The sequence below is a fragment of the Artemia franciscana genome, chromosome 8 (genome assembly GCF_032884065.1).
Source record: "Artemia franciscana chromosome 8, ASM3288406v1, whole genome shotgun sequence".
Taxonomy (NCBI): domain Eukaryota; kingdom Metazoa; phylum Arthropoda; class Branchiopoda; order Anostraca; family Artemiidae; genus Artemia; species Artemia franciscana.
The window spans coordinates 32,055,507-32,076,222 of record NC_088870.1 but is presented as its reverse complement, the minus strand read 5'-3'; the positions used below and the strand labels follow the sequence as shown (position 1 = coordinate 32,076,222).

The 20,716-nt window shown below is 35.0% G+C and overlaps 1 protein-coding gene across 1 annotated transcript in view; it reads left to right on the top strand.

Annotated features, from left to right (window-relative positions):
* Positions 1 to 20,716, top strand: part of LOC136030303 (ubiquitin carboxyl-terminal hydrolase 48-like) — a 250,597-nt gene that overhangs the window by 92,577 nt on the left and 137,304 nt on the right. Inside the window, exons 14-15 of the mRNA XM_065709189.1 lie at positions 8,356 to 8,480; positions 15,408 to 15,583. Of these exons, the coding sequence (XP_065565261.1) occupies positions 8,356 to 8,480; positions 15,408 to 15,583 (301 nt within the window). The remainder of the gene's footprint in view (positions 1 to 8,355; positions 8,481 to 15,407; positions 15,584 to 20,716) is intronic.

Genomic DNA, 20,716 nt, shown 5'->3' with positions numbered 1-20,716 from the left:
AACTTTGGTAGGGCTATAGCTTCAAAACTTTCATATCATGGCTAATTGTAGAAAAAGCCCAGACAGATAGTCCAATTCAGTGAAAGGCAATTCGGGGATTAATCCCCCTTATTAGGATTGTATAAAAATGATGTTACCACCAACCACCAAAACTTGGTGCCCCACAACTCCTCATCTCACGTCTCCCCACTTTCCGATCACACACCTCCCTACAAAACAACTGCTCGTTGAAACTCCTCATCAAATATCTCTTCATTCAATAATTCCCCATCACACAACTCTTCATCAGTCAAAATTAATATAGTTTTAAGTTTGCATCATATCAAGGTTTTCAACAGTAGCGGAGTTTCGTCAAAATTCTGGGGGGTAGGGGGCAAATTTGGAGTCAATTTTGCCAAATCAAGTGAAAATGACAGTGAAAAATAAAAAAAAATGAGCCATATAGTACCATAAAGGCGAAGATATACTAAAGAAAACTGTTCCGTTTCTCTGGATGCTTTAATCATGCAGGTTTATCTTAGTTTTGACAAAATTTTGAAGAAACTAAGTTTCAGCTGGGGGTGGCAAAATGGGGTCTTGGGGGGGGACTGAGACCTGGATGGGGCATTTGCCTCCTGCCCCTTGGCAAATTACGCCCCTGGTTTTCGATTGTTGTGTTTGAGGCTAGAGTTGATTTCAAGAGTTGACTGAGCCCGTAATAAATGGGAGATGTTTCTGAAACTTGGTAATTACCAAGTGAATATTGCAATTTAGAAAACAAAACATGGAAAACACATATTTCATCAATGTACCTAGTCCACCGAACGTGGCATTTAAAAAGTTTTGGCAGGGGTTGTGTGAAAATAACTTAATTAAATGCTTAAAAACGGGAATGAAAAACCTTGTACAATTGTTAAGTTTATTTTTGCATAAGATAATGTAAAGACAAGGTTTTTTATTTGGCTGAATTTAGAGTGTTCTGAAGTAATTTGGTAGGAAGGAAGTTTAAGGTAAACAGATATCTTTGAGTGAACAAAAATTATTTTATTGAATTTTTGTAATTTTGGTCCCATCGTGGAATGGGTGCCTTAGGACAGAAGTGCGCCCCGAAAAAAAGGCGGGGAAGATGTTTGGCAGTGGTAACTAGTTTTAAAATGCCCAAAATAAAATATTTTTAGTTGTAACTGCTCAAATTTAATGATTAATTGATATGGTAAAGATTTTAAATTAAATTATTCTTACATGTAGGTGGTATATAAATATCGTTTTTAGTTTCTCCGTAGTAGCATAATATTTGTACGCATAAATATATAATGAGACGGAGGTAATAGGCTTGAAAATGTCTGTGCAGCATTTTGAATCTTATTGATAGAAGAGCATCGCCAAGTGCTGAAAAACCTGTTGTAACCAAGATGGGCCCAGGATTGCACAAAACCTTCATTCATACTGGAGCTCCTAGGGACTTCTTGTTGTCCGGTTATAAGCTGGCTTAAGCGCTTCGGTGTAGACTTGGGAAGATGTGTTGGTTCCCGTCCTGCAGTTGTATCTGGGAACATTGCTTTTACTGAGGCCAAAATAATTTCAATGATTGAAAGACTATGAAAATTGGAACTTGGAATGTTATTATGTTAAATAATAACTATCGTATCGACATTTTGACTGACGGGTTCAGACGATTCGAACTGGACTTATTAGGAGTTCCAAGAAACTCATATCCCAGGGGTAGGAAGCATGAAATTAAATTGCTTTTGACTTTCTTTACTTTTATTTACATAATAAACAAACATTTAAGCTATTATAGATATAAATCACTATGCTAGGGAAAAATATAGAATTTATTTACTCTGGCAGGAAGGATAGGGTACATAGACAGGGAGTAGGGCTCATGATGAGTAAGGAAGCTGCTAAGTCTTGTTTAGGCTGGGAAGGCATTACTTATTGAAAACTAATTGCTCTTTTTCTGACCAAAAAGTTCAGGGTATCAGTTATAGTGATAGATCCCCTTGTAGAATCGACTGACGGAGATACTAGTGTCTCAGATGAATTTTACTTACTGTTACAGGAGCAAATAAAAAGGGTCCCAAGTAAAAATATGGTGTTTTTATGAGATTTTCACGCCCAGGTCGGTTGAAATAGGGATATGTATCTTAGTCTATGTAAATTTGGTATAGAAAAAGAAAACAGTAATGGCTACAGACTGCTACGATTTTGCAGGCATAACAATCTAGTTATAACCAATACGGTGTTACGTCACAAAATGGCCCATAAGTTAACAAGGTATTTACGTGATGGCACAGCAGCAAACCTTATTGATTATTTTATTGTAAACCGAAGAGTGGCAGCATCAATACAAGATACTAGGGTGTATAGGAGTGCCGTTATTGATGTTAAAAGTGAAGATTACTATCTATTAGTGTCTAGGGTTAATTTAAAGCTGAAGTTTCGGAAGGGTAATGTCCTCCTGGGAAGTTATGATGTTGGTAAACTCCAGAATGAAACTTTAAGAGCAACTTTCCAGGAACAATTGAATACTAAACTTGAGAGTTTAGAATTGGACATTGTGGAAGATGAACGGAAAAATTTTAGGAAAACAATTTGTGAAGTTGCTGACGGTGTCTTAGGGAAGACAGTTAGGAGCGCAGCTTGGAATATTAGCGAAAAAGCTTTATGTTTAATGGACAGGAGAAAGGGTTTGTACAATAATTATCTGAGTGACTAACCCATTCTGGGTGCGGTTAAAAGGGTTAAAGCAAATGAACCACAATAAACAAAATTAATAGTCCATTTAGGGTTTCGATTTGTGCATATACAATAGGGACTGACCTTAATTAGCAAAGGCAAGACAGAAACGGTTGTGTCTCGAAATAACTGCAGAAAGACATAAACCCTGTTTACATTCGTAATAAACATTGTAACACAAAAACTAAAATCTTATATCAGATGGAAATTTACTAGTCTTGGACAAAATATAAACCATAATTGAAAGCTTATAGCAAAGATTTATAGACAGAACAGGGCTTCTCAGTATGACTCTTCAAAAACTGTTAATGTCCCAATTATAATTTTCTAATCAACTTACAACTGTTTAAGATTTTGTCAGCAAATCGGAACAAATTAAAAATCTACCAGCCCGTACTAATTATTCTTGGCAATCCCTGATAACTACTTTTCAAATCATTAAAATATGAACTAAGGAGATGTGAAGCGGAGGCCATGGATAAAATTGCCGCTGATCTGGAAGATGTAGCTAGACGAAATAATAGTAAAATGTTGTACTGGCATGTTAATAAATTTAGTAGTCAATCCAGACTTTTCCCAGTTAAAGATAGGAATGGGCCACATTTAGTTATAAGTACAGAGTTAAAGAGAGATGGGCATTTCAGATTGTACTACGTAGAGGTAGAGTTGCAGGAAAAGATATAGATGAAAATAAAAAGGTTTGTGATATAAAAGTTCAAGAGAGATGGGCAGGACATTTAAGAGAAGGGCAAATGATATAGAAAGGAGTTAAATAGTTTATGACACTTTGGACGTGATGGAAGATTTTTTTTTTTTGTGAGGAAGGATTAGCAACAGTACTAAAAGAATTAAAAAATGATAAGGCTCCAGGTGTTGATAATGTGGTAAATGAGTTTCTCAAATACGGTGCCACTGAGAGAAGAGGAGGCAGGATTAAAAAAAGAAAAAGTCAAATCGTTTTGGAGTTACTAATTATAAATATGAGGAAAGGGGGGAAGGGAAATCAACGATGAGAGACGCATTGATGAGTTTGACTTTCTGAAAATAAGTTCAGTTTTAAAGGATTTTCAGATATTTACAAAAATTACAAGAAAATCTGATTTTCTCCATTAAAAATTCAATTGCAACTGATCCACCTAGTTGACCTATGATCTTGTTTTAGAAAATAATTGTAATCTTTCGTAAATAAAATCCAAATTCCTTGATAAAAGCACAGTTATAGTGTTAAGTAAGGCACTTTACTTGATTTTTCAAAAATATGTCCCGAGTCCGCTCTGCCTGATGCCGGTCAAGTATTGAAAAATTTGTATTAGCAACCAGGCGAAATCCTCGTCTCTTCAGTCTAAAATTTGTCACTCAGAACAAAACACTGCTTAAGTAATTTAAAGTCTAAATTATTATTATGCTTGGCTATTGTCACAGCAAAATATGAAAACAAACTGAATAGTTTGCTCAGTTGTATTTCAAGGTTGCTACAGTAGGACCTCAGCTTGCTCAGTTATATTTCAAGGTTGCTACGGTAGAACCTCAGCTTGCTCAGTTGTATTTCAAGGTTGCTACAGTAGGACCTCAGCTTGCTCAGTTATATTTCAAGGTTGCTACGGTAGGACCTCAGCTTGCTCAGTTGTATTTAAAGGTTGCTACAGTAGGACCTCAGCTTGCTCAGTTATATTTCAAGGTTGCTACGGTAGGACCTCAGCCTGCTCATTTATGTTTCAAGGTTGTTACGGTAGGAACTCAGCTTGCTCAGTTATATTTCAAGGTTGCAACGGTAGGACCTCAGCTTGCTCAGTTATGTTTCAAGGTTGCTACGGTAGGACTTCAGCTTGCTCAGTTATGTTTCAAGGTTGCTACGGTAGGACCTCGAAAATCGGCAAACAACAGAAAAATACTTTTAATTTGGACTAGGTGTAGCTACATAAGCTTCCTTCTATTTAAGCTGCATTGCAAACTACTCAATTCCGACTTTACTGAGGTATCTTTATTGGCTAAACATTGCAGTTGTGAGTTGTAACGTTTGAGCTATAAATTAAAATAAATTAAAAAACAAATTAATTTTATTAATTTATTAATTAATTTACTAATAAAAGATTAAAAATAATCTTTTAAATAAATTAAGAGACTGGATGCAAGATAGTCCTATATTCCAACACAAAATATTCCCTAAAACTCAGTACCGAATCTCCGGAAGCATCCAGAATTTCTTAGAATTGCACCCGATTTAAAAAAAATGCAGGTTGGTTCCACTGCTTTGCAGTGACGAACCCACTTTATCAAGCGCTGCACAAGGCGGGAAAATTAACTTGGGTTTGATCTTTTCTACACACTTTTAAGGCACTTCTGGTGAAAATATTTTGATTACGTCTTTTTTAGTTTTTACACCCTATTGCTCGAAAACCGTATTTTTTTTTCACTTATGGAAAGTAATTGTTTTGTTTTGAACTTGTTTTGACACTTAAAGATTTCAAAAACGTGAAGCAAACAAAATGCTTAATAGACATTCAAATTTGGCATAAGATTGTGAATTCGTATCTATTTCGTGCAAATAAACGACAATTCCGTACATTAAACAAGCGCCGACATCCAGTTATCGAAAATATAGAAATAGAAAACAAGCGAAAATAAACATATGTAATGAGGTGGGCTGCCTCCTCCTCTCTTGCACCCTGCAAAGCCAACTAGGACATAATTCACCGGTGACTCAAGTAACTATAGATTTGAAAAATTTACATGGGTTACATTGCTTTTTTATGCTTTCGGAATGTGCATATTATTCCAAAAGTATGTATGCCCGGGAGCTGAGTGATGACAGCTCTCTCTTATTTATTGTCATGACCTTACTTATCACCACTCTGCTATATAATTTCTATTTCTCCATACATGAGAAATTCCTCTTTGTATTACGGTGACGCAGAAATATTAATTCAGAATGCTTAATTGTGCGCACGAAGCAGACCTACAGAAGATTTTTTGCGATCCTGCCTCCAACTTTTTATTGCAAATCTACCAAAGAAAAGACTGCGAGGCGGTCCCTTTGATCGAGTAAGAGTAGAACGTGCCTATGATTGGTGACGAGGAAATTTGCGAATTTAAAATGGTAGTATGCTAAAGTTCACAAAAAACCATAGTTGTGTCTGTGCTTTACTGTGCTTGCACAACAAAAGGATTTTTTCGTAGCTTGTAGACAATAGCAGGCAAACTTCAGAATGCTTCTGAGCAAGGGGCATCAGATACTTCCTTGTATTTGCGAGGTTTAATCCTAAAATTTAAATAAAGTTCACTAGTTTTTTCTGCTTTGACGAATTTGCTCAAATGAGCATGTTTCCCTTCTTATAAATGTGGTTTTGTGTTTTTATTTCTGTTGTCGGAGGGGGGGGGGGTGGTCCTTTCCGCATCCCCTGGCTTTGGCAAAATTTGCAACAGTATTGTCTTATTTAAAACGAAAAGAAATGCATTTTTCTTTAAGAGTTCAATTGCAGGGCTTGAGATTCAGCAACAAAATGAAGTTTCTCCGTCATAAAATTAAACAAACAAGAAACTAGAAAAGTAGGACAGAGAAAGAATACTATCTTACGTCATTGAGTATTTACAGAGTCTTCTTAGTAATTAAATGAAAAAACAAAACAAGTTTTTCAACTGAAAGTAAGGAACAATATCAAAACATAAAAGGAACATAAATTATTACATATATGAGAGGGTTAACCTCTCCTCAATACCTCGCTCTTTACGCTAAGTTTGAATTTTTGTCATAATTAGAACCACTCTTGAAACACAACGGCCGTTTAATTAGAATAATAAGCTTTTTAAAAAGTTTTAAAAAAGTTCAGCGTAAAGAGCGAGGTAAAGAGGAGGGGGCAACCACCCTCACATACGTAATAACTTCTGTTCATTTTAAGTTTTGATATTGCTTCTCGTTTTCATTTGAGAAAACTTTTTTTTATTTAATTTATGATCGTTTTTAAATAATACCAGGAAATCTGGCTCCCCCTCTATGAACAATTCTTTTCCCCACCAAAAAGTCCTCCAAGGAGAGTACTCCCCATGTAAAAGACCACCCCACCTTACCGATTAAATAAGACTTCAATTTCTGATTGTTTTAAAAATCAAGCAGCTAATTCCCCCTCAGTGAAAAATTCTTCCCGCATATACTCCTCCCACCCTCTAGTAGAAAGTTGCTCCCATCTAAAATTGCCTCTGGAGAATTTATCCCATGGTAAAGTCCCATGGAGAATTTTCCCCGTGGATAATTTCCTCCCCTTATAAAAAGATACTCTACACAATTCCAACCCGGTAAAAAATTTCCCCGGGCAATTCTTCCTAATGCCTCCACATGTGAAATTGAGCCTGCAAAGTGAAAGTAATATAATTAAAAAGAATTTTGCTTAGGAATTCTGGCAACTTCCCTCACTGTAAAATTTTCCTTGTAAAGTTCACCTTCCTGGAAATTTTCACTCACCGCAGAAATTTTCCCTCTCCAGTAGAAAATTTATCCGCCCCCCCCCCCCGAAAAATGTCTGTATACTACCAAATAGCGAATACAGTACGTAAATAATAGGCAAATTTCCTGAGTTACGGCTCCAGGGGCTGTTGAGAGTACCCCCAAAGGCATAGTTACTAGGCTGTTCAACTATGATGAACAAAATGGCTTGTTCAAAATTTTGATCGGACGGCTTTGACGAAAGGAGGATGGGAGAGAGGCTAGTTTCCCTCCAATCTTTTTGGTCGCTTAAAAAGGGCACTAGAATTTTAATTTCTGTTTGAGTGAGCCTTTTTCCGATATTCTAGGATTATTGGTTCGATGCGATCATTCCTATGAAGAAAAAACACAAACAAATAAACACGCATCCGTGATCTTTTTTCTGGCAAAAATACAAAATTTCACATTTTTGAAGATAGGAGCTTGAAACTTCTGCAATAGTGTTCTTGGATACATTAAATCTGATGGTATGATTCCTTAAGATTCCTTGACTTTTATGTGGTGTTTCCCTCCCTCCTTTTTCGAAAATTAGGCAATTTTTTCTGGCTCGTAGCTTTTTATAGGTAAAACTAAACTTTAGAAATCTTATATATTTGGAATCAGCATACTAAGCCAATTCTTTTGATATGTCTATTGATATCAAAATTATGTTTTTTTCCATTTTCAGTTACTATTGAGCCGCGTTGCTCCTGGTCGTTATCACGAACTGTTTGACTTTAAGCAAGATTAAAAAAAAATGTTTTTGAAAATTGAAGTGAAGAATGATAATAACGAAACGACTTCCGCTCAGCTGTGACGAGTCTGTCGCCAATGACTGAAAAAGGGAATAACCATTCTAGTGAAACGTTAAACGAGACTGAATTAACTGATGAAGATCTACTAGAAGTATAAGGGACACCACTGAGGTAGCCTCGACAGGTATGCCTGGATGTGCTAGTGTCCCTTCACTCTAAATCTGCAATTTATAAAAGAAAATCATAATCACTTTGTAATTCACTTTTTGGTATTTTTCAATCCCCCCTCCCAGAGTAAATAACTTCATAAGTGCATGATGTAGTCAGTTGATTAAGCGGTAAAATTAAATTATGGACTGATTGACAAATGATATATGTTTAAAGCTTTATTGACGTATGTACGCATTATCTTTGTTTTTCTTCCAGGGATGCTCTGTTCAGATGATAGCAAAAGAAAATTAATAACCTCTGAATGCTGGTCTATTTTAAAAAATTATTTTCCCGAGGAAAAAGAATTTCGAGGTGACGCAGAAGCTTGCAAGCAATGCAAGGTAAGTTTCATCTTTAATAACAGCATTGTAAACCTTTTCTTTTCTTTTTTTTGTATTCTCAAAGAAGTAAAGTAAAAAAATTGTTGGAATTTGTTGGGCTCCAGTTTAAAAATAAGGAATTTTGATTCTCGAAAGAACCGGCAAACTGCTCTTTTGTTAGCAGCAGAATTTTCCTAAATGAAAATGATTAACTCGTTTGAAATTTCTTTTTTATCTGATCAATTGAGCAGTTTTTATCTTATCAATTGAACAGTTTTTTATATTTCTTTTTATGCTCCAACACAATCTTGGGAACTTGTGGCACCAATGACAAAAGGGTTCTTTTGATACAGAAACTGCAAAATTAGGAATTTAAAATATATATACAGGAATATAAAGCAATGAAGTATGCCATTAAAAAATACTGTGTTGCGACTACACAGTAGTGATGGTGTTCTGCTTTTTCGAACCCGGCTGTAGCAACACACTGTAGGGCTAACGCAAGAATTAGTAATCAAGAAGCGTCGTTAATCCGATACAATACAAACACTAAAAAAAACGAATGTGAAAATTTTTTGTTTACATAGTTTAATTGCTAAAATCTAATTATTTACAAATTTGTATGATTTTGGACTTAGTAAGATTAAGGGTCTTAATCCTTGTCTGAAGGCGTAAAGGAACAAAAGGAAGTCTTGGTAAAAACTTAAAAAAAGAGTCACAGTGATTCCAAAAGGGATTAAAAATCTTAAAGTGTCAATGCACTTAGAATCTGAATTTCTAGAATTTCTGTTTCTCATAATAGCTGAACCTTTATTTTTAAGATTAGAAAAAAGAATAAGGTGGATGGTTTTAAAATCAATAATAAATAATCACATATAGATACAGAATAGTTAATAAGAGTGACGACATGGTAGCGAATAAGCTAAAAAAACAATAAAAAGTTAAATAATACTTCTGCAAAATGCACGACAAACAAACTGTAGAAACTTTGCTGAAGCAAAATTACAAACAGCGAGGGAGGGCCATCGGTAATAACAATAATTTACAAAAACATAAGTAGTCTTAGCTTAAATGTGGTTTTTAATTACACAAACCAGTTTTAGCGTTCGAAATATGATCAGACACAATATATAGTAAAGACGTTGAGACAATCAATTAAATTGTTATTACGTTAGACAAAATTATCATTTTCTAAAACTTCTAACAAAAAATAAAAATTGGTTGAATCTTTGAGTAAAGAATAATTTTTGAATAGAAATGGAATAGAAACGAAATGTAAAAAGGAAAGAAAAGCAATACTACTACTAACAAGTCGTCTCAGCACCAAGCCGCCTGAGACCAAAACAGCTAGGCACACTCCACCTCCATCGCAATCGATTCAAGGCTTCCTCTTTGAAACCCTCCCAGCAAGTTCCCGTTTCCTTTAAATCTTTCTTTATGGTGTCCTCCCACCCCAGACGAGGACAATCTACTTTCCGTTTAGCCCTAGACAGATGGCCGAAAAGGAAAATATTTGGAAATATGTCATCCTTCATCCACACAACGTGCCCTAGCCATCTCAACCTTTCTTTCATTATAGCCCTAGAAAGAAGGATCGAGCCACATTTTATGTATAGCCTACTGTTTGAAAAACGGTCAGACAACTCGGTACCCAGAACAACCCGTAGGCAATTTCTCTGGAAAACATCTAGAAACTCTTCATCCGCTTTTCGGAGCGCCCGTGCTTCAGACCCACATTTGATTACTGTTATCGCTGTAACTTCTAATATTCTAATCTTGTTTTGCAGACTTATCTTCCTATTCTTCCAATTTTTTTTTTTAACTGTGAAAAAGCACCCTGAGTCTAGGCTATTCTACTTATAACATCTTCACTGCTCCCACTGTCTGTACTAATAATACTAACAAGTTAAGTGAGGCCGCCCACCTGATCAATCTTTTCGTTACCCAGAATCACCTTTCATCTTCACATATTCTTAGCCTTAGTGACTTAGTCTTCTTAACATTAATTTTCAAGCCTATTCTAGCATCCTGAACTCACAAAACGTCTAAAAGTTCATTCTTTTTGCTCACACTTTCATCTAGGTTGCTTAAATCATCAGCATAATCTAAGTCCAGGAGAGTTTTTCCTCCCCATTTGATTCCGTGGTCTCCCAATACCTTTCCTGTGCTCCTAAAGACAAAGTACATCAAAATGATCCATATAAAGGAGGAATAGAACACAATCTTGCTTAACTCCTGATTTAATGCAAAACCAGCTGCTAACCTCATTTCCTACCATAACCACAGCAGTGTTATTTTCGTATATAATACTAGTCACTTTAATCTATTTGTCTGGTATACCATACAAGGATAAGACCTTTTAAACTTTTTTCTGCAGCATCTCTAAGTCTAAAAAGTATCATTTTACTAAGTAGTATGCTACATACAGATTCCAGACTAATGCCTTGATAATTACCGCACTCACTCTTATCACCTTTCTTATACAGTGGTTTAACTTAGGTTTTCCTAAAATTACTAGGTACTTCCCTTTTTTCTGAAATCATATTCGTAATCTTCAGTAGCTTATTTCTAACCTCAGATCCGCCGTATTTAAGAAACTTATTTACCACACTATCAGCACTTGGAGCCTTTTTATTTTTTGGTCCATTTAGTGCTGTCGCTAATTCTTCCTCACAAAACAGATCCTCCATCACATCCAAGGTATCAAAAACTTTTTCATTTTCCTCTGTATCTTTTCCTTCAACTCTCGGTTTAGCACATTCTCAAGATGTTCTGCCCATCTCTCTTTAAGTCTTTCTTGATCACTAATTGTGGCCCCGTTCTATCTTCAACAGGTCTGGATTTACTACTCCCTCTCAATTTATTAACATGCCAGTACAATATTTCACTATTATGCCGTCTAGCTGCATCTTCCAGGTCCTCGGCAATTTTATCCATGGCCTCCACTTCACACCTCCTTAGTTCATATTTTAATGCTTTCTCCACTTTCTTCACATACTTTTGTTTTCATATGATATATCACTCAATTGATTCGAGAAGTGGTTATCGGGATAACTACTTTTATCGGGGCTCAAAAATAATTAGCACGGATTGTTAGATTTTTAACTTGTTCTGATTTGTTGACAAAATTTTAAACATTTTAAGTTGATAAGAAAATTGTAATTAGGGGATTAATTTTTTTTGAAGAGTCACACTGAGAAGCACTGTTCTGCCTATAAATCTTTCCTATAAGTCTTCAATTAGGGTTTTTATTTTGTCCAAGACTGATAAATTTCCGTCTTTTATAAGGTTATAGTTTTTATGTTAAATTGTTTTATACAAATGTAAACAGGGCTTATTTTTTTCTGCAGTTTTATTTCGAGACACAACCGTTTCTGTTTTACCTTTGTTAAAATTAGGGTCAGTCTAGATTGTATATGCACAAATTTTAAACCCTAAATGGACTATTAATTTTGTTTATTGTGGCTCCTTTGGTTTAACCCTTTTACCCGCACCCACAACGGGTTAAATCATGTTGTCTTGTTATTGTTGCAAAAAATACAATACTTGTTTTGCAATTACTTTACGCATCCTTTGAAAATGCTTAAATTGTTACAAAATAGGATGGACAAGAAAGGTTTTGCGGTTCTTTTTGTCGCTTTCGGTAATTGCAGTGCTTCGTGTGAGTCAACAAGTTAGAAAATGCTTGAATGAAAAACCGTATGTTAATAAGTTTCTCACGTTGCTTTTTTCAGAAAATTAAGTTAATTTCTAAAAGTTAATGACTTTAAGCTTAGAAAGATGAATTCATATTTCTTTGTGTATTTGGTTAAGTAGAGCCAAACAGAAAGTTGATCCAAATCCAGAGCTTAGAATAGCCACCTCCTGTTACTCTAAACCTAAATTGAAAAAAAGTTTTTACGCAGAAGGGATGTCATATTAAGCCCTTTTCTCCCAAAAAATGAAAAAAGTCTCATAAAACGGTGCATTTTTTAATTTTTACTATATGCTGGCTAAAAGGACGACAGGTTTGCTACTTGTCCCTGTAGAAAAGACTCAGCAACTTTAACAACGATCTTACGCCCCATCGGCCAGCAATGGCTCTCTTAGGACTCACCCTTTTTTTATATTGGCTAAAAAGACGTTTCCAATGCAACCAACTTCCCAAATCGAAACTCTGGTCTGGGGGAAATCGTACTTAAACGTCTGGCAACCATATGAAAGTTGTAGTCAACTGTTAGGAAGATCGAAAACATTTTAGGATTTCGGAGGAATGGTGGGCTCTATCGACCGTCTCCTCCTCCCGCTTCCCGCCTTATCTGCATACGTCCTTGCGAGTGAGATTGAAAGACCATTGGCTTGGCTTCATTTATTTGCGATGTCAGCTCCATCAGCTACAAAGACCATATATGTGCACTTACCAGAAATCCCCGGCTAAAGCAGATTCAGTGGTCTAATTTAAAAATTTTGAGTTTCCAGATATCAAAGTCAAACTACATATGACCTTACCTTTTTATGCCCTTAAAATCATTATTTAAGAAACTGTTGTTATTGGTAATGCCAGCTTTTAACCGATTTTGCCGTATACATTTTGTTTCCTTTTGTTTTTTTGTTTTGTTTTTTTTTTTTTTTTAAAGAGCTAATTTAGCATCTTGACGTTTTAAGAGCAGGCTGGGGATAGAAAACTGGTCAGCTTATTCTGTTACCTTATTCTGTTAGCATAGGAGCCATGTATTGTCAGGGAGTCAAAATTCGAAATATGACAAAATGGCGGTATGAGGGGTACAATGATCTCGGGAGACCCAAGACTAAACGATATCTTGGGAATTTAAGTACCAAACATGTCTTTTGGGATTATTCACAACTGAGTTCCTCGATTTTTATATTTCACTCATCCTGGGGTTAGCGTTCCTCTAGGAAATCCTCAAATGCATACGTCCTAGAGTAGCTTATAATGAGGAAATCGCAAGCACACATGAGCCTATTTGAAGGGAGGGGGAATTTTGCAAAATAGGTTTTCAAAATACTGATGAAAGTCAATGTACATTATTGCGTATGATTTTATGTTTTTCATCTAGCGGAAGGTCCCGTCAAGTTCTGCACTCTATCAAAATTTTTGCAAATTCTACAGTTCTAGGTCAATCTAAAAATTCTGAGCTATTGAACCACTGTTTCTGCCTGCTTAATGCAAAATGCAAAACGTTTTTACACAGATGATAGCTATGCTGCTTATTACCCAAAAGGGCTTACGGCCTATAGACCTATAATTGCAGATGCGCTAGAATCAACACTTTCATAACTTCTAACAAATTAATTCTGAACTTCAGAACTACAAAACTGTATGGTGGAGCCCCAAAGAGTATACGAGTCTCGAGTTTGAACTAAGGGAATTGTGCTATCCTCTTGAAAAACAGGCAAGGATTAACAACAAAAAGAAAGCTTTTCTTAGAGAACTGACTGCTGACATTTCCCTATAATCTTAGAACTATGCAAAACTAGCGCTTTACTAAAAACACAAATACTATATATTAAAGCAATGAAAAATATTTCATTGGACAACCTATAGAAAATAGCCAAATAGTTTTTAAGGCTTTCATTAGTCTTCTATCAGACATTATATTTATAAATTTTCATATACAATTTAAGCTCTATTTAATATCTAATGAAAGAAGGAAACTATTTTAGTAACCAAATTTCATTAAGCTGTATAAAAATAAAAAAAGAAACTTGTGATTGGTAGTACATTTTTCTCACCAGGCCCAATATCAATAGTGACATTTTATATGTGATGTGTAATTTGTTGAAATTAATAATGTGAAGTTTTAAACTGTAGAAATGCACCTTTGCATTACTCGCGATCAAGAACTAATAAACATATTATAAACTCCAGCTATTTCTATATACAGTATGGAGAATTTCAAGTTATGTTTTTCTGAAGTTTGTCTATGGTTCTAACTCTATCAAGAGAGTTACACATTCTAAAACCAAAATTACAAAATTTTGCGATTCTAAAACCAAATTACACATTCTAAAACCAGAAGGAGAGCCTTACTTTAAATTGGGCTCGTGTCGGAAAAATCAAACCAAGCGAATTCAAATCAAATTCTAAAATATTTTATTTTCTACTTTCCGACCCATTCAGTCTCAAATGATTTTTTTATAAAAAAAAAATCAGCACTATTTTGTGTATGCAGTGAAGCTCTAATTTTGGCGCCATTAATTGACCTTATTTGAACTAACATTATTGGTATATTTTGCATAGGTTTAGAAGTGGTATTTTTGTGTTCGTTTTAAGTTTCAATCTTGCTCCTTATTTTTAAGTAAAATTTCTTTTTTGTTTCGTATTCTATGGAGTGCACTTTGGCGGTCATAATTTCCCTAGTAAATGGAACCAACATGTTCGCCACTATTGCTTCCAAAATTAAGAACTTATGTACGAAAGTCTTGGTTACAAATCTTTATTTGGCGACATTTCAGCTTTATCTCCCCAACTAACAAACACATATGCATTGTATAGGGGAGGGGTAGTGAACTTCCCTTTTTAAGGACTGTTTGAGGCTCCACCCTCTCTCATTTCAGATATTTGTTTTAGGAACACTAATGCATAGTGTTCACTGCTAAAGTAACACTAAAGCAAGATCGAGACATCGAGGAATATCAATTAATCAGTCAATCATTTATTAATACTAAAAAAAAATTACAAACGTAAAACGGTCACTTGGTCCAATAAAGACTATCGTTTTTATGGAGTAACACAGCCTCGTCTCCCCTGAAAAGAACCTCTTCTACACACTTCAACATTAAGTAGTGTGCGCCTATTTTTTTTATTAATAACTGCGCACTCAGAATAGAAAATTAATTCAAGCTCATATTTAATGTTCATATTCAATAAACAGTGAAAGCATTAAGAGAAAGTTATTCAAACAATATATCGAATAGGTCGTGACAATCATAATTTCTTTTTCTCAGGAATTTTCGTCGCAAGAAGAAAATGTAAAAGAAACACGGAAAGCCATAGCTGAGAAACAAAAAGAAATGTTGAATGATTTATTCCGAGGGAAAAATCGTCCCATTCCGTCTCAATTCTACGGCGATCTATTTGTTGTATCGGACCATTTTTTAACACAGTGGAGGGCGTTTTTGAAGTAAGCAGTTTTATTTTCTTACTTGTCTCTTTTATTCGTATTTGGATACTTCATGATTAAGTAAAATTTAATAATGTTTATCGTTTTTAAAGTACTGGGTGCCTCAAGTAGGTAGTAAAAACCCTCGTCTAGCTAGCATGGGGCATCTTATTGCCCTTTGAAGTAGGACTAAGTGATCGGACAAGTAGATATTGAAGAGAGAAGAGTCGGACAGCAATAGAGGAGGATTGGGGGATATCATTCAATTTTTAACTTTGTCTTTGGTTGGTTACATTCCTTTTTTGACGCTTTTGTGCAATATATGAGAAAATAAAATATACTGGTTATTCTTGAACTTTTTTGTCCCTGGATGCTGTTTTAAAAATAGACTAGTATAGTTATCTAAGGATCGTCAATCATGGTACGAAATTAAGAAATGTTGCGTTCATATTATGGAATTTCAAAATTGCCGTTTAAGAATGAACATCATCCACTGATCTTAATAACGCATCCAGTTCCTTGAGATAGTTCCTTGAGATACAAGACAACGGATAATTACGATCGAGTGAAGGGATGTATTAGTTTAGCGTGTGTGAGCCTGTGAAGGATAAACAGGAAGGAAGAAGTAGTTTTTAGTATGTATGACTCGTGCAGAATTACATAGGATGACTATTGACTCTGAGCAGCTAAAGAAAAAGGGTTGGAACAAGAAACGGCAAAAATTACATTGAATTACAAACCAAAATGTTATTTAAACTGAAGAATAACTCGATAATTTGGCTCTTACGTAATTTAGATATATTAGAAATTACAGTCGAATAGGGAACCTGTTATGTTAGCTTCTGTAAAGGATAAACAGGAAGGAAGAATTGAATTCACGTCAAACTTTTTCAATTCCATTGAAATTGTTGAATTTTCACCCTATGACTTCAAATTAAAGAATACAACGATTATTATGTCAATGCGTAAATTAGACATTTTAGAGATATATGCATTGGAACACTCCTGGTTATTACTGAATTAAATAACAACACAATAAAAGCGGGAATATAATGACTGGGGAAAAGTTGGGAAAGATTTTTTTAGAGGATTAAATATATACAAACCTGCTATGTGCTGAGTGCTTGGGAAGGGAGATCAGAGATTAAATCCGTAATTGTTTGGATATTCTTTAACTTCATTAGAAAAATATTACAGGCATAGTCTTAAAAAATCGTAAGAATAAAGGGGGAGGGGGTAATTGAATACTTTTTACTCCCTATCCCCATCCCCCGAATTCACTTTTATCTGAAGGCTTACGAAGAGGTAGGAATTTTGGCATAAAAACGTATTTTTGATGTTCAAACACACTCTGCAGCCACATTAACACCCACTGACCCCCTTTTACATTGGCTGATGTGGAATTATACTCCGCTGTTCGAAATTTTACGAAGCCTCAAATTAATCAACTTGCTTTAAAACAAGTACCTAATGAACCATTTGTTTTTTTAAGGAGTTTGTTCATCTTTAGGGACCAATGTGCCACCGCGTGGCGCTATTGTCTCCAAAGCTGGATTGCTCAATTAATGGTTTTCCGATACTTTTAAATCAATTGGCTATCTCAGTATTATCACTCAATGGCTTTTTGTCGCCTTTTGTACCATTTGTTGTTTTCAACAAAGAGTGGCTGTAAACACCACCCTCCCGTGGCAGAATCTTTTTTTTGCTTCCTTGAAAGTGTGCTAGATCGTCTGATTTCCATTCGAATGAGCCTTTTCCCATTTGCTAGGGTCATTGATTTGTTACGATCACTTGTGGAAAAAAGAAGAAATAAACACGTATCCGTGACCTTTCTTCTCGATAAAATGCAAAATTCTACTTTTTTAAAATATTGACGTTGTTTGATGTGCGGAGTTTGACGTTGTAATTTTTTCATTTAAGTTCCCTTACCCTTTTGCGGGTGCTTTGCCCCTTTTTTGGAAATAAGGCAAAATTTCTCAGGTTCGTAACTTTTGGTGCTTAACTTTAAACTTAATGATATTTGTATATTCAGATTTGCGATACAAAGAAGATTTTCTTGGTACACATGTTGTTATCAAAATGCATCTTGAAATACTCAAATGTGTACACTCATACACTATTTGTCATTAATTCGAAATATGTATGCCATCAATTTTATTTTCATCTCTCTCTCTCTCTCTCTCTCTCTCTCTCTCTCTCTCTCTCTCTCTCTCTCTCTCTCTCTCTCTCACACTCTCTCGCATTTTCATCCTCTCTCTGAAACCGATTTTAATCGCTTTCGTATCCAGGTGTGATGATTATTTTCAAATTTGTTGATATTTATTGGTGTGTTGAGTTCGTGCTCAGCGAAACATTCCTTCTTCTTGATTTTCTTTTCTTATCATTAAGAGCTGACTGAAACATAAATTCGGAAATTTGAAAGTGAATCTTGACCTGCCGAATACAATCAGAATTTACAAAAGTGTACCAGAAATTTCGAATTATTCTAAAAACCGCGCTGGCAAGTTTATCCTTTATGCTTTTTTTCTAAGAATTTAAGGTGTTTCATTTTCTCACGGGTTTCCCGGAAGACAAATAAACTATGAGAATTAGTTATCAGGAATTACCTCTAAGAATGTGCTGTCGTTTTTTTTTCTCTCTCTAGTATGGAGGAAAACTGTATATACTTTCCGTGAGAAAACTTGTCATATAGTAGAATTAATTTGCAAAAACTGTCAATTAATTATTTGCATTCTGTCTGAGAATTTTCTTAACTAATTTGTTTTAATTTTTATTGTGTTTACGAATAAATGGTAAGGACTTAATTATATTGTGTTCTTGCTTGCTAAAATAAAATTTAGACACAATTCGAATTAGTATCTCCTGGACTTGATAACATGTTAAAAAAAAAAAAAGCTATGCTAATTTTTGAGCTGTCTCAAAAGCTATGCTGTCTTGAAAAGATTTTCCCTATTGTTTCAACTTTATATTTGTTAGTTTTTGAGATCCATGTGTGAGATCCCAGGGCGAGAAATTCTTCTGATTTCGTTTTGAACATTTATCTGACGTTTATTTTACGCTAATTCTTATTTTCAAAATTGGAAATTAATAAATTATAATAGGCTATTGATTTGTTTCTGGACTTGCAAAGAGTGTAAAAAGTCAATTGTGAAAACGAGACCTTTGGTACCAATCCCCATGAAGTGCTGCAGCACTTTAGTTCTGAAGTGCTTTCACCGCCTGGGATGAAAGATCCCCTGTGGTGATTGCAAAGGGTGGTCGTAAAATATTGGGAGGTGGCATATCTAACCACAAATTGTAATATCTAGTTCCCTTTTTAATGAAAGAAAAGAGATCCTGCCCCAACAAAGTAGCATTTTCTGCCATTAAGCATCAATTTTGACCAAAGAGGGTCAAAATGACAGGGAATGGAAATTCTAAGATAATCATTTGGTTTGCCATGGTTTCAGATCTTAAACAAGGGGTGTCGAACCCTACACATCTTGAGAAACGGTGCTACATTATGTAGATAAAGCTCTACAGCATGATATGAATGCCGTAATGAGTTCTTTGTTTATTTATAAATCGCCAACTGACAATGACATAAATGTTGCAATGATTTCCAAGGTTATTGATAAAACCAGCAGACTTTTTAAGCACTTTTAAGTATTTTGTGGCACAAAAATCGTGCCACAGCAAAGTGGCGTTTCCTGCTTTTTTCCAACGAAACATCTATTTTCACCCAAAATGGGTCAAAATGTCAAGGTAACCAATGGTGTTTTCGTGGTTTAAAATCTTCACCTTTGAGGTTTTGAGTCCCTATCTTGAAAAACGGAGAAAACCGCCTTTTTACACGCTTAGCGTCCACCTCCGTATACATTTCTTCTTCTTTTTTCAAGACTAGCAGGTTACCTCAAGATCGCAGAGAGGTGTGTAATGGCTTATTCAAAAGTTATTGTCTCTGTCTACATCCCTCTTATAAATTTGTCTTAATGACTCTTTCTTAAAGTGCCATATGGTACCAAAAATGGTAATTTTGGGTGTCATTTCTTGGAAGGATGGCTGGTAGACATAACATGTTGTAATCGTAATTTCCAAGGTTGAAAGCTCTGAACCGGAAGTCTACAATCTCCTCTTTTGGATCCTACCCCTTCCAGCTCCCTTTAGTAATTAAAGATAAAAAAACGCGTTTTGAAAAAAAATAGCATTAAGCAAAAATGTCCCTTTGATAATTTAATTTTCATGAAAATAGCACAGTTTGTTATCGTTGGCAATATCGTTGGCAACATGCCCCTCGGACTCTTAAATATAACACAGTTGCACATATCATGTGGGAAAGTTGAAGGATGTGGGAAATAAAACCAATATTTAATGTTTGAACGAAAGACTTCTTTGATTTCTTTAGTTTCACCACGCAAACTAAACAAAACTCTTTTTGTGAGGTTTATTTTTTATATTGAAACAAAATAAAGACGAGCTAAAATTAGATTTAAAAAACTAAGTTTTTCTTGTGTAAGTGAAGAGCGAAGTTGAAACCTAAATTGAAAAAAAAATAATGCTTCGCAGATTAAGCAAGATATTTCTGCAAAAGTAGCTGAAATAAACTGGCTCATGATATTTCCCATTGTTTTTTGAATTCTATGAAGTTGCCCTTTACATAAAACTGAGCTTGCTTAAATTGTTTTTTAGAATTATAATGTACGCTTAATGTTTTCGATATCATGACTAAGTGAAAGATCATTGGGACTCATATAAATTAGTCTTATTTTTTGAAGCCTACTTATTGAATTTCTGCTTCTATGAGCTGTTTTTTTTTTTTTGGGGGGGGGGCATTTTTTCACTTTCAATAAAACGCTAGTTTTTAGAATTCACCAGGCATTGGGAAGTATCATGAATCAATTTATTTGAGCTAGTTCTGTGTATATATCTTGTGTAAACTGGGAAGGAATCATTTTCATTCGCTTTAAGTTTCAACTTTTTCTTTTACTTCCCGAAGAGGATTTCTTTTCTTTTAATCAATTATACAAAAAAAAAGTTCACGAGTTGTTATATGTTGTTTGATAACTTACTTTGCTCATTAATATTTTGTATCCACAACTGATTGCATTTCCCTATCTTTTGTTTCAAGTTATTATATTATTCTGTATCGGGGCTATATACTGCGCATGATTACAT